Below are 12821 nucleotides of genomic sequence, written 5' to 3'. Positions count from 1 at the left end.
GCGGTTTTCAGTGAAGTGGCGGACGGTCCCGGCAGGTTCCTCGGGCACAGTTTCTCTGAGCTGGACCTCGCCTACCTCTCCAGATTCCACCGGGAGCAGGACGGCGAGCCGGAGCCGCTAAAGTTCAGGAAACTCCTCCAGACGCGCGGCCTGCCACTCACCGGGGCTGTGATGCATATTCCCGTAGACACCAGCCGACGGTTCACGCCGCCCTCCACGTCGTTCCCCTGCAGCAAGCTCGGCGGCGGCGGCGGCGGCGGCGGTGACGGCGGCGGGGCCATGGGCGCCCCGGGGCCGCTGAGGGCCCGGCCGGAGACGCGCTCCGTGGTGGACGTGCTGGCGGACCACGCCGGGGAGCTGGTGCGCACCGACAGCCCCAACTTCCTCTGCTCGGTGCTGCCGTCGCACTGGAGGTGCAACAAGACGCTGCCGGTGGCTTTCAAGGTGAGGAGGCAAACAATTGATTCAAATCTAACAATTTGTTACAATTATTTTTAAAATTCTGACGCGCGCAAAACTTCAGAATAGTCTGTATTTTTTTTTTTTTTTATTTGTGCGGTTTGGGTTTTGCGCAAGGAAACGCCATGCTTAATACGGTACCAAATAAAACAAACTAGAGCCTTTTTATTATTATTATTATTATACTGTAATGCGAGCCAATAATTAATTTGTTTGTAATTGTGTTAAAATATTTCGTTTTTGCATTCATTGTGTTATATGAAGTAAATGCATGTCCAGTGCAGTTTATTCGTGACGGGCTGTTTAAAAAAAAGGAAAGTTAATGAATAAAAAGGATGATGGCGATGATGATGATGATGATAACGGGTGAGAAATGAAGCGGCCGCTGACCGTGACCTGCGTGCAGGTGGTCGCCCTCGGCGACGTTCCCGACGGGACCCTGGTCACCGTGATGGCGGGGAACGACGAGAACTACTCGGCCGAGCTGAGGAACGCGTCGGCCGTGATGAAGAACCAGGTGGCCCGATTCAACGACCTGCGGTTCGTGGGCAGGAGCGGCCGAGGTGGGTTCCGCAGATCCTTCGTGTTTGTTCTAGAAAGATATATTGTACATTTATTTTACTCTCTATGTTATCAATATCGATTCAAACAGGAATAAGACTGATCCCTCATTCTATTGCAGCCTTTTCAACAGCAGGCTAACAAGAAATATGTCGATAAAAGAAATATGTCGATAAATGTCTATTATTTTATAATTGTATTTTATTTCTTTATTTCCGTCTTTCCTCCTGCTCCCGCTCCCATGTTCCCTGTAAATGTTGCGGGGTCGTGAAAGGAAAACGAATTAAAAGCACCTTTCATTTCTGTGTTCAATTAGGCTAGTTGGCACAGAGATTGGCTTTTTTCTTTCGTTTCTTTTTTTTTTTTTGTTTTTGCGCTCTGTCGTTTTTTTTTTTTTTTTTTTTTGGTGAAAGCCTCACTACATCGCGACGCCGACCTGCTTACGTTCAATTTCTCCCCAGGTTATTTCACTATGTGCCATTAACTCGACTGATGATCAGATTAGACCTTTAATAGACCTAAAGCCACAATCCATTTTTCCATTGCGAAGCATTTATAATAATTATAATCTTTTTTAAAGCATCTTAAATGTTTTTTGTTCAGGCAGAATTTGACCTTCTGGCCCCTTTCCCCTCTGACAGGAAAGAGTTTCACCCTCACCATCACGGTCTTCACCAGCCCGCCTCAGGTGGCGACCTACCACCGCGCTATCAAAGTGACCGTGGACGGCCCACGGGAACCCAGACGTGAGTACACATCTCATCACGGCACTGCAACCAGGGGGCAAACCATCGTCTTCCTCGCCTGCTCTACTGGTATCATCCGAGTACGACTAAAAAAATTTAAATCTACAGTAATATACATGTACATGTATAATATGTGCTTTATGTATCCTATTTTTTTTTTACATCTATGTGGGTGGGATCAGTTCAGATTCAGTGGTTGTGACGTGTTACACAATACGACAAACGTAACTTTGCGTCCTACATTTTAGTAAAAACAGCACGAGAGAGCAGTGACATTTACGTTTTTCTCTCCACATATATTCACGCGCCCCGGGTAACAGAGAAAGTGTGTGTAGCCGCGTGTGTTGGGGAGGGGAGTACGCCACACCACAGTGGTTGATGTGTGTGTTGGTATTAGTGTGTCACAGTGGTTGGTCAGCGTGTAGAATTCTGTCTGTCATATTTATTTCTAGCATATTGTCTGTGTGTGTGTGTGTGTGTGTGTGTGTGTGTGTGTGTGTGTGTGTGAAATAGAAATTGAAGGACAAAAAGAGAATGAGTGGGGTGGTGGGGAGCAGTGGTCTGAGCATCTGCCAGACGGAGACCTCACTCCATTACACCAAACCACTTAAAGTGGTGGTCTGATGTCCTGGCCGCAGATCCGGGGGGCTGCGCCCCTCACCCCTGACTCTGGTCAGAGGGTCATCGCAGACTGACCACATAAGTGGCAGCCGGCTTAACGCCGTGAGGAGAGGCCTGTTAGGGACCAATGCGGCGGCGGCCCTTGGCCCGCATCGTATAGTTTATCACCGCGGCCGTCCTCACTGGCCGCTTAACTCATTATTAATGCTGGCGACGTCACTGGATTAACGATTGTAATTATTGTGGAAACCTTAATGCTTTCTCTTTTTTTTAAAGATGCAAGTTAATCACATGCACTACCGTCTTCCATGAAATTCCATGAGATATTTTCTATGGAATGGGTTTTTGACCAGTATGATTGTTCTTTAATTAGAGCGACTGGTCTACTAAGGTAATTAAAAGGGTTTTATAATAACCAGTGAATCTTAAATGGACACTTTTAAAAAATATTCTGTTGCAACACAAGGCTAATTATTGCTGATAAAGTTCATTTCTGCAGGTATTCCATCATTAACAGACATTTTCAAGTCATTTTAAGTCAGTTTTCATGGCTTTTTAACACACCAATCAATATTTTTATAAGAATATTACTAACTTTTGAGCAGTAGTGTATATTCCAACAACCTCCAACAATTCTGATTTTTTTTCGCTTAGTTGCAATTACTGAAAAGTGAGGCATATACTGTTGCTTTGTGGATAGTTGTATTATAGCTTAATACACTGATGCGTCACATTCCAAAACAGGCAAAGTGTTATTGGCCGTCACTGGAGTTCATGTGTTCATAAAGAGTGCAGTTATAGCACAGCGAGTTCCCAGGTTAGCAAGGAAGGGATTACGGGCCCTCGCTGTTTGCTGGGTCGGATTTTGCTTCTCCGTTTAATGGCGCTGAGTTTTTAACTTGTCCCGGAATGACACTGCCCTGACGCGTCCTCAGTTCCCATTCTTCTCCCTTCCCACGGTTGGGAGGAATACAAACGTGTGTTCTGTCTGTCCGTGCGTGTGCCAGGAAGTCTGGTTCTCCCCCATAAAACCTACCAGCATTAGTCTCTACACATTAAAGTGTGTAAGTCTTTGTGGCTTTGCTTGGCGAGCCGTGTAAGCATGTGTATGCCTGTTTCCTGTGGTTGAAGACAAGACGGCCTAAGGTGACATCTCTCTTCCCCGCCTCGGCCTCAAATGTCGTGTCTGCCTCCCGGGACGTGTCAGTGGCCAGGCCGGTGTCATATGACCCCTGATCATTCGGACTTGTTTTATGAGCGGTGGCAAGAAAACTTGTTTATCTCAATGGGCCATTACATGCGTCCCAAATGAAGGTAAAGAAAGAGACCGGGGGCTCGCCATGACTGATTTCAGCACTCTTCATTTCAGCTTCCTTTTAGAGATCGGGCAAATCGATTGTCACGCTTGCTTGTGGGTGATGTGTGCTGTTGATTCGTTCTTAACAACACTCGAAACACAGACATCTCTTTTCAGTGTTGTGTTTACTGAGGATCTTTTTTGTGCATTATACAGAATGACCTTTCATTTGCATGACCGGCATTGCAACTGAGGCAAAGCCTTACCTGCAGGTCCTGGCTCATGTACAAATGTGGTTTGAGCTGAAAATGCAGTTGTGTTCACTCACCTGCCACATAATTTAACATTCTGGATTTTTTTTTTTTTTTGCGAATCATCACACCATCCTTATAAATAATTATCTGATGATATGAGCTTCTGGCATGTTTTTGCTGGAAGCCACACCTTCCACAGGTTTGAAGCGGAGTGGGCGGGGGACTGTGGGCATGTGCGAATGTGTAGGTATTTGTGTGTGGGAGTGTGTCTTTGTATGTGTGTGTGTGGGTGGGGGTGAATGTCAGGAGACTACAGCTTTATTAATGTTTACAGATTGAGTTGGGAAACCTGATGGACGGGACTGTATTTTCCCTACAGCCAGGAGGAGAATTTAAAGATACATGCACACATTTATCCTATGTATAATATGCAGTCAGAACACTTACCTCTAAACCAATGAAATGCCAGAGGAAGCATTACCCATTTGGCAAATTTAAGATGTTTGGCATCTGCATGAATAATCTTGCTTTTTGGGAGACTCTGCAGAAAGCCAATGTGGTTCAACTAATGGACTAATGCATCCCAAATATTGAGAGGCGAGTCCAAAGCAGCACACTGGTTTAGGGAGAGTGTCTCAGCTGACTTTCGGGGCCTTGAGATACTTCGTGCTCACTAGTTTTTCACTTTCTGTGCAAAACGAGAGCAGGGGAAAATGAAAAAATGCAGAACCTCCCTGCCAACCCTGTTCTGCATGAGTCATCATGCCATTTTATCACCCAGCATCTGAGTCTGTCCTATGAGTTAGCATCAGATTAGCATGTACATAAGCGCTACAATCAGATAAATGTCCAATCAGACGAGGCAAAAATAAAAAAAGACCTGGTGGGACCCTGCATGAGGGCTAATTTAATTTGCATATATCATGGCTGCAATGCACAGAGTATGCAAATCTGTAAAACAATATCATTCCCCTTGTTATATTGCGATGGGTATGGCAGTGACTCTAGGGTAAACAAGTTTATGTGTGTGTGTGTGTGTGTGTGTGTGTGTGTGTGTGTGTGTACAGAGCACCTGTCAGGTGTGTCTGCCTTTAAATAATGAGGGCTACATCCAAGTTTCACAAATCACATGAAAGGCCCTCCCACAAACAATGTGTGATGGATCGCTTTGATGTCAAAATGAAGATGGGTGTATCCAAAGCCTGGGAGTGTGTGTCAATGCCAACAGCCAAAAAAGACGAACAAACAATAAAAGAGAGAGAGTCTGTGTGAGTGTGTGTGTGAGAGTGAGAGCAAGATGGACCGATGCTAATTTCAAAGGAGCCAGTTCGGAGGAAAACACCTGATTGGATTAGACATGCCCTGTTAGCACCACTCCTTTAGCAGTAGCGGTAGACTCTTTATCTAAAGAGGGGCAAAAAGGGATGAAATAATAATAAAATGCCAGTCTATGTTGCTAGCAGTGACCCAAGGCAGTGGCAGCTGCCTGTGTTGAGGTCAGCCTCCTCGCCACACTTGGCGCCTCCGATTATGAGCTGAGCAAATATTGGATCGTTGATAAATAGCTGGAATGTTTCTGGGGGCTGCAGAGTTGAATGTCTTCCCCAACCCCCCCCCAACAAAGCTAATACTCTTTTAGTCAATCTGCCCACAGATCTCCCATTCGCACAGCACTAAATCAAATCAGGCCACTTAGTAAGTCTGAAGTCAGAATAAGGCATCTTGTGTGCTGACCACATATAGATGCAAATCAGTCTCAGACAGTGTAGACGTGCGAATGCACGAACCGAGCCCCTATCATTTATCAGCACAGGGCGGTGTGGAGCTGGACTATTCTGCCTACCTGTTCAGGTTTTCGGGTTTATTCCTTTTGCTGACGCTCCTCCTCAGCAGAATGACCTAAATTCATTCATTACTGGGATGGTGCCCCGGAGCACTGAGGAGCACAATGGTACCAAGTGACTTCCATCCTCATAAGTTTGCTCTTGACCGCATGAACCATACTCACCCACCCACACACACACACACACACAAACACACACACTGACCCATGCACACTTGCACAATGGGTGTAGGAATTACACAGTTACAGCAAACCAATCTATCTCAGTATGATTACAGTGAAATCACAATGATGCAGACTCAGTGATACTCATTGATGTTGACAGGATGTTGTCTCTGATGCAATCACAAAATCTGTATAGCTCCAAAATTATTTTGAACCTGTGCGATTTGAAAGGACGATTCATCGATACTGGCCTACACGGTTTTAGTTTCCCTTCTGCACAAACACAGGCCTCAGGCCAGCAACAGTCTTTTTATGTGTGTTTGATGAGGAATTTACAGAATCCGCCGCAAGGAGAGGAAGAGTAGGGTTTTCTCTTTATTTTCAGAAACTCAAAATTGCATGGCTAATTTCACACACGTACACACACGCACACACACACTCTCTCCCAGCATTGCCCCCCAACACCCCACCATCTTCAGTTCCGTGTTACCAAATCTCTTTCCTGTTTACCCAGCGACCAACTTTGTGTACAGACACACTTCCTTGTTTATTCAGAAATACTGAAAACAGACCATTACCATGTTTTAAACCTAATTTAATAAAGGATAAACGTTGCATTTTTTAGGAAATGTAATGGGCCGTGATGAGAGATATTTTCTCCATTACTGCGTTTTCATAATGAACCTCCTTTTTTGGGGGGGGAGGTGGAGAGGGGAGGATTTTATTGTACAGCTTACGGGAAAATGGTCAGTAGGCCTATGCCGCATGTGCTGTGGTGCAAGCTATTTATTTCTTTTTTTAGCATTTTCTGGAAGTGAATGGATGGCTGTAGCAAGATGTGATGAGCGTTCCAGTCAGTAATCCCAAACACAGACATGGGGAGGAGTGCGTGGGTGTGGAGTTTGGGGGAGGGAAAAAAACAACTTTCCTCTCATCACCTCTCCTTTTTTTTTTAGCTTCCTCTTTCCCAATATCACATCCTAACTAGTGTCACAAATGATCCATATCCACGCACTGATAGAACAGATTATTTGATTTTTTTTTATTTTTGGATGTCAGCTCACTCACATGGAAAGTAACTCAGAGGGTAATAGCATTTTCATATTTTCTATTTCTCTTCTGAGGCCTCTGTTGGGAATTATAAAGTATGCATAGTTAACACCGGGGTGCAACGCCTGTCTTCATGTCAAGCAGTCTTAAAAGCGGCCTTGTGTGTTTGTCGAAGTGTCAAAGTGAAATCATTTGACACATTTTCTGCTGCGGAGTTGACGCATGAGTTCATAGTTGCCCTTTTTCCCCACAGATTTGCACGAACACATCGGACACTATTTCACCACATACACTCATACACACACGTCCAGGAATATGAATACACAAGCACAACACAGGCCTGCACTTTAAAATAAAATCACATATTGATGCTTCTATAATGCATACACATACACATGTATATATACACACAGCCCTACACATGCAGTCTGGTGTAAATGCACCTGTACACACACACACACACACACACACACACACACACACATCTATACATTTGGACATCTTACATTCACATGCATGCTGCATTCATGCAGATAAGGTCACACAGACTCACACACAGATTCACATACATGTGCACATACATGCCTATTTATACAAACACACACACATTTGTGCACACACCCCTCATGCAGCACAAAAGAGAGATGATTGCGGGTGTGGAGCTGCAGGTCTCTTGCTCTCTCTGTATTGTTCTGGGGGGATGTGGGCTCTTTGAAAAAGCCTGTTCTTTTATCCTTCCCACCTGCGTGCCTTAACCTGCCCCCGAACACCCCACCACACACACGCACGTTGCCCCTCACAATATGTGAGCAGCATTTTTCACAATTGCAGTAGCGGGGCCTGTGACAGCCAGCATTTTATCAGCAGAGTGCCAGGACTGGAGTTTGCATCTTTTACCAGTATAAAACCTACAATAAAACCATTCATCCTGTGCATGTTCTCCTCTTCCTGCTCTTAATATGTCTGCTCTGCATGGTTGAGAATGGGGCCCGCAAGTAACACGTACAGCAGAAAAAAACTCATCTAAAACAAGACTCCAGACAACCACAACAGCCGCTCAGGAGCAAAAGCCACATCCTCTCGCCTTGTGCACAACAGAGTCCAGTTCTGAGGTCACCAGAGGCTTTCAGAGGAAAAGGGGGAAGAAGCTAAGGAGGGGGGAGGTGCGTGGAGGCACCTCCACTGACAGGAAGACGAGGACAGGTGCATGGCTCTTTGCTCAACTGTAACAGAGCGGAAGCTGTCATGGTTTGAGGAGGAAGGTATTCTGCACGCTACTGCCTATTTTTATCTAGACCCCTCCAACAGCCCTGCATACGCTCCCAAACCTGAGTACCCCATCAATTGCATTTTTGCACTCTTAGAAAGTGTTGTTCAAGCTTTTGGCCAACTTTGTCACTTGTGCCATGGTTATTGCAATATCATGGTCATAATAAAAACCCAATTCTGATTGGCTGGTCCGTGACTGTTAAAGCTATGCAAAGGTACAATATTACAACATTAGGACAACATGGATCTTGACTTATTAAGCAAGACACACTGAAATCACTAAATGGGAATCATACAAACGCCATCTGACTTTTGTCTATGTGTCATACATGAAAATGTCACGGAGTATCCCTTATTTTCAGCAGTCACTGACGTTTTCACTGACGTCGTAAAGAGATAACGTTGATGCCCAAGGCTCACTGACTTGTGTTCAGACAGAACTGATGACCTATATGCGCCTGTGGCACACAAAGACATATTAATGCACAGACATTTACGCGGATCTACCATTGAAGGATACCTACAGCTTAGCACCTCTCCCAACTGTGACCAGTCCCGCACAGCCAGACCAAACAGGAGCAACCAAAGATACCGGCAAGTCATGACCACGCTCTTCAAATTTACATGGAACAGCAAACACGGCCGGCCGATCCTGCCTGCGCCGGGCGGCCGTTTGTGAGTCTGGTGCCGCTATCTGAGCATGTCTCTCTATCGAGGCCATTCCAGTGGAGCGGGATCACTATTTGATACAGACTCTCCAGATCTATTTAAGTGCGTTATCAAGTGCCATTTATATGATTCCGACAAATATTTACACTCCAGAAACACCAGGCGCAGGCGTGGGTGTGAGCCAGGGCACGTATTAACATTTGCAGTGCAGATAGAGTTTCAGACAGGCTCCCAAAAAAAGCACAACCGGCCATTTGAGCAAATACAGTTTGTTTAACATGCTGCTCTTCGCAAGGGCAACATGTCTTTCATGCTTTCAACTTGGAATAAAGAGAGAACAAAAATAATAAACGTGTAGTAAATGTCAAGGGGAAGGAAGGGGGCCGGGTCTGATAATCAGCCGGGCGTGGCTGTGAGCGCAAGAGGTCCCTGGGGGCAGCGCCACCTTCCTGAGAAACACGCGGGGTTATTGCGGGTATAGTGGCACACAAGCACGCAGCGCATTGTTATGTATTTTTGGGAGCATCTACGACTGTAATATAATTCATGTGACGTGACTTATGAACATTATGGGATCCCATAACCTTGCGTTTTTTTTTTTTATATTTAGATGGGATGATCTGTTCTGATGATGCATCATCAGTGTAATTATACTGTTTTGGGATTTATATCACATTTAAAAACCAATGGGAAAAATACACTTGCCTTTTGTTGATGCAAGGGTCACCACTACAGAATATGTGGATTCCGACAATGAAACCCAAATGGGAGCGGTTTGACAGTGACACCATCTAAAGGGCAAGCATTGCTATCTATAAAATGTAAAGTGTGAAATTTTGTTTTACTCTCTTACACAGACTCCCGCAGAAGTCTTCTCTTTGCGAGTGCATGCACAGAAATTTATTCAACTATTGCTTCAGTTACCACAGAACCAGCTTTCAGTCCTAGCCAGTGCCCGTCCCTCCACTGGAGAACCTGTAGAACCTGTGACAAGATGCCCTGACCCCCGAACCAAAAGACTTGTTGTCTTGCCCCTATCAAGGAAAAAAAAATAGAAAATTATTAAGCGTTTGGAGAGAATTGCCTGTGGGTGGATTAATCTACCCATTTGTCCTCACATTTCATTATGATCTCTTTATTTAGTGTTTTTTTTAAGTATCCTTGTCCCCTTATTAAGATGCTTGGGCTGTTTGGGGGAGCAGCTTGTAAACATAATGGCTGTGCATTTTGGTCGACGTGGACCAGGAGGCTGGTATCGAGCGCTCCTCCTGACTTCATCCCTCTAGGCTGCCCCTCCATTTGCCTGCGCCGGGTTTTGCGGTTATGATATCATTATGAGAAAAACACTGCGCACCCTCCTAAGTGCACCCTGATACATGAAATATTCATCCCACCACAAACTCCAACCCCCCCATCACCCATTCCAAAGTGGCCCTGGAACCACGCTGGTGACCCACGTGCTCTTTTCCACCCTCCTTCAGTTCGCCTTCTGTGTGGGGTCATCGCTGGAGTTGAGGTGGACAGGACTAAGCAGTTTGCGGCTTTAACTAAGCTGAAGGGAATCTGTAATGTCAAACCTGGTTTCCTCTCTAACGCTATGGAGTCTGGAGGATGCAAAGAATTCTAGGGAAAAAATGTCATGAAAGGAGGGCGGCACGTATTTCCAGACGGGAAACAGTCATGGTTATTAGAAAGGGAAGGACTAGGAGAGCGAGCAGGAGAGAAGGAGACTAAATGAATGGGTCTGTGTTGATTGTTGGTAAGATAATGAGAAGCAGGTCTGCCGGTTATACGTTTCCCGCTTCTTGTGGGCAGCCGAACCCTCTACACGAAACCCGGTGAGTGCGGTCTAAGGGCAGCCAGCTGAACCCGGCCCAGGAGGGTTCACACTCACAACACCACACTGTAGATGATCATACCACAGACAGCCACATACGTACACTAGACACCACACACAAACGTGGCCTTGACACATCCCTCCTGCAACCAGAGAGAGCGTTGGTTTCCTTTTCCAGCAAGCCGCCAATTAATCACCAGTCACCACAAGCCACCAGAAATGACAGTCAGTCACCAACGTTCACTGTTAAGCTCCATCAGGATCAGTGTGGGTTGGGTTACTAGACTAATGCCTGAGCTCTGTGATAGCATAACCAGCAGGGGGAAGAAATAGACATGTATAGAAAACTGAAGTGTACACCAGAAATAAAGTAAGAAAGAAAGAGAGGTTAAGGATTACTTCCCTATCAACACCATATAGAGTGACTTCTAACAAATGGACAGAGCGGTAAACGAAAAGATACATTACCCCTGGGTAGGGAGGGGGGATATATTACCCAAGGGTCAGCATGAAGGGAGGACGGGCAAAATCCATATCACAGCGTCTCCTACCCCTTTATATTGTGATAAAATATTCAAATCCGCCCATTACACCACATTAGGCCAGTCTGCGGAGATGCCAGGCACAAAACCACAGAATGTCCACATGTTCTTTCACACATGTCTTTCTGGCTTTAAAAGTGCCCGCCTCCATTAGAGGACTCACCTCGTCCTGTGTGTGTGTGCACGCATGTGTGTGTGTGTGTGCGTGTGACATGTGGACACAATATGCACTAATATAAGGCTTGATATGCCCAGTGTTTGCATGGAGCAACGTGGGTTCCACTGAAAATGCCTCTGCTACGTATACATACATATATATATATGTATATGTGTGTGTGAGTGTGTACACACATGTGTATACACACACACACATTGCACCTACAGGTGAGAAGAATTTGAATATTTATAGTTTTAAAGCTACACAGGCTTGGAAAAAGGCATATTAGGCATGTCTTCAGTACCTGGACATTCACTTTGCCTGCTTGAAAAGATACTGGATTTTCCAAAAGGTTTTTGGGTGTTCAATTTAAAGAAAGTTTTCTTTTTTATTTTTTTTTGCACTTACAAATCTCTTTTACTTATTTCTGATGTTTTGCTTAATAACATTTTAAAAGAACATCTTATAATTATTTAGTTATTTGAAATCCGAGGGTGGGTCCAAGCTTCTGGGGTCTGTATGAAATGTGCATGCTTATAAGAGCCTACAAGTGATATGGTCATAGAATCTCAATGAAATTTTAAGAATAACCACTGCTCATGCACAGTGGTACCAAGCTTAATTCATTTTAAGCAGTGCAATGGATTTAACTACCAATGGGGAGCCTAAACCAGAGCCTAAAATTGCTCTTTTTTAAAGTGGATGCATCTACAATGCCACAGGAGGGTTTCTGTTGACCTGGATTACACTGGTATTGGTTTTCACACATTTTTTAAAGAACTAACTGTGACTCAGTTCAGCGAGGGCAGTGGCATTTCTCAGTACCTCATTGCACATACATTTAAAGTGCATGGTTCTTCTTTTCAGCTTCTTTTTTCTTTATAAAGACTAAAAATGGAGGTCCTATTTTCTGTCCTAATGTCCCACCCTCTTGCACAGGTCACAGAGTGAAACTGGAGGACCCTCAGAAGATGGCCTTCCCAGAGCGGATTAGCGACATGGAACGCTACCAGCGCCTCAGGATTGGCACCGGCAACGGCAACCCTCGCCCCTCCCACCAGAGCCACTTCAGCCCCTCCACTGCACCCCAGATACAAGGTACAACCCTGGCCCCCACATCCCTCCAATGCACTGCCACACAAACTGCCCAAGCACAGTGTTCATGACTACACCACCTTTATTAGCGCTATTGAAATCTGCTAAAATATTAATCTGTAGAATAATATCACATTTGTGTACAGTTTCTATTTGTGTGTGTGTGTGTGTGTGTGTGTGTGTGTGTGTGTGTAATCCTCTGTTACATCGGTGCAGCTGCTGTGTGTTTAGGTCCGACTGGAGCACCTCATGCTCC

General features: G+C 45.1%; 1 protein-coding gene across 2 annotated transcripts in view; it reads left to right on the top strand.

Annotated features, from left to right (window-relative positions):
* The window catches only part of runx3 (RUNX family transcription factor 3), a 42352-nt gene that overhangs the window by 17174 nt on the left and 12357 nt on the right, over positions 1 to 12821 (top strand). Inside the window, exons 3-6 of one of the 2 annotated variants that reach the window (XM_028970080.1) lie at positions 188 to 444; positions 866 to 1022; positions 1662 to 1766; positions 12410 to 12568. In XM_028970080.1, coding sequence (XP_028825913.1) covers positions 188 to 444; positions 866 to 1022; positions 1662 to 1766; positions 12410 to 12568 — 678 coding nt within the window. The remainder of the gene's footprint in view (positions 1 to 187; positions 445 to 865; positions 1023 to 1661; positions 1767 to 12409; positions 12569 to 12821) is intronic. The other variant, XM_028970089.1, reaches the window with a different exon arrangement.

The sequence above is a fragment of the Denticeps clupeoides genome, chromosome 1, assembly GCF_900700375.1.
Source record: "Denticeps clupeoides chromosome 1, fDenClu1.1, whole genome shotgun sequence".
NCBI lineage: Eukaryota > Metazoa > Chordata > Actinopteri > Clupeiformes > Denticipitidae > Denticeps > Denticeps clupeoides.
This window is presented reverse-complemented; position numbering and strand designations above follow the sequence as displayed.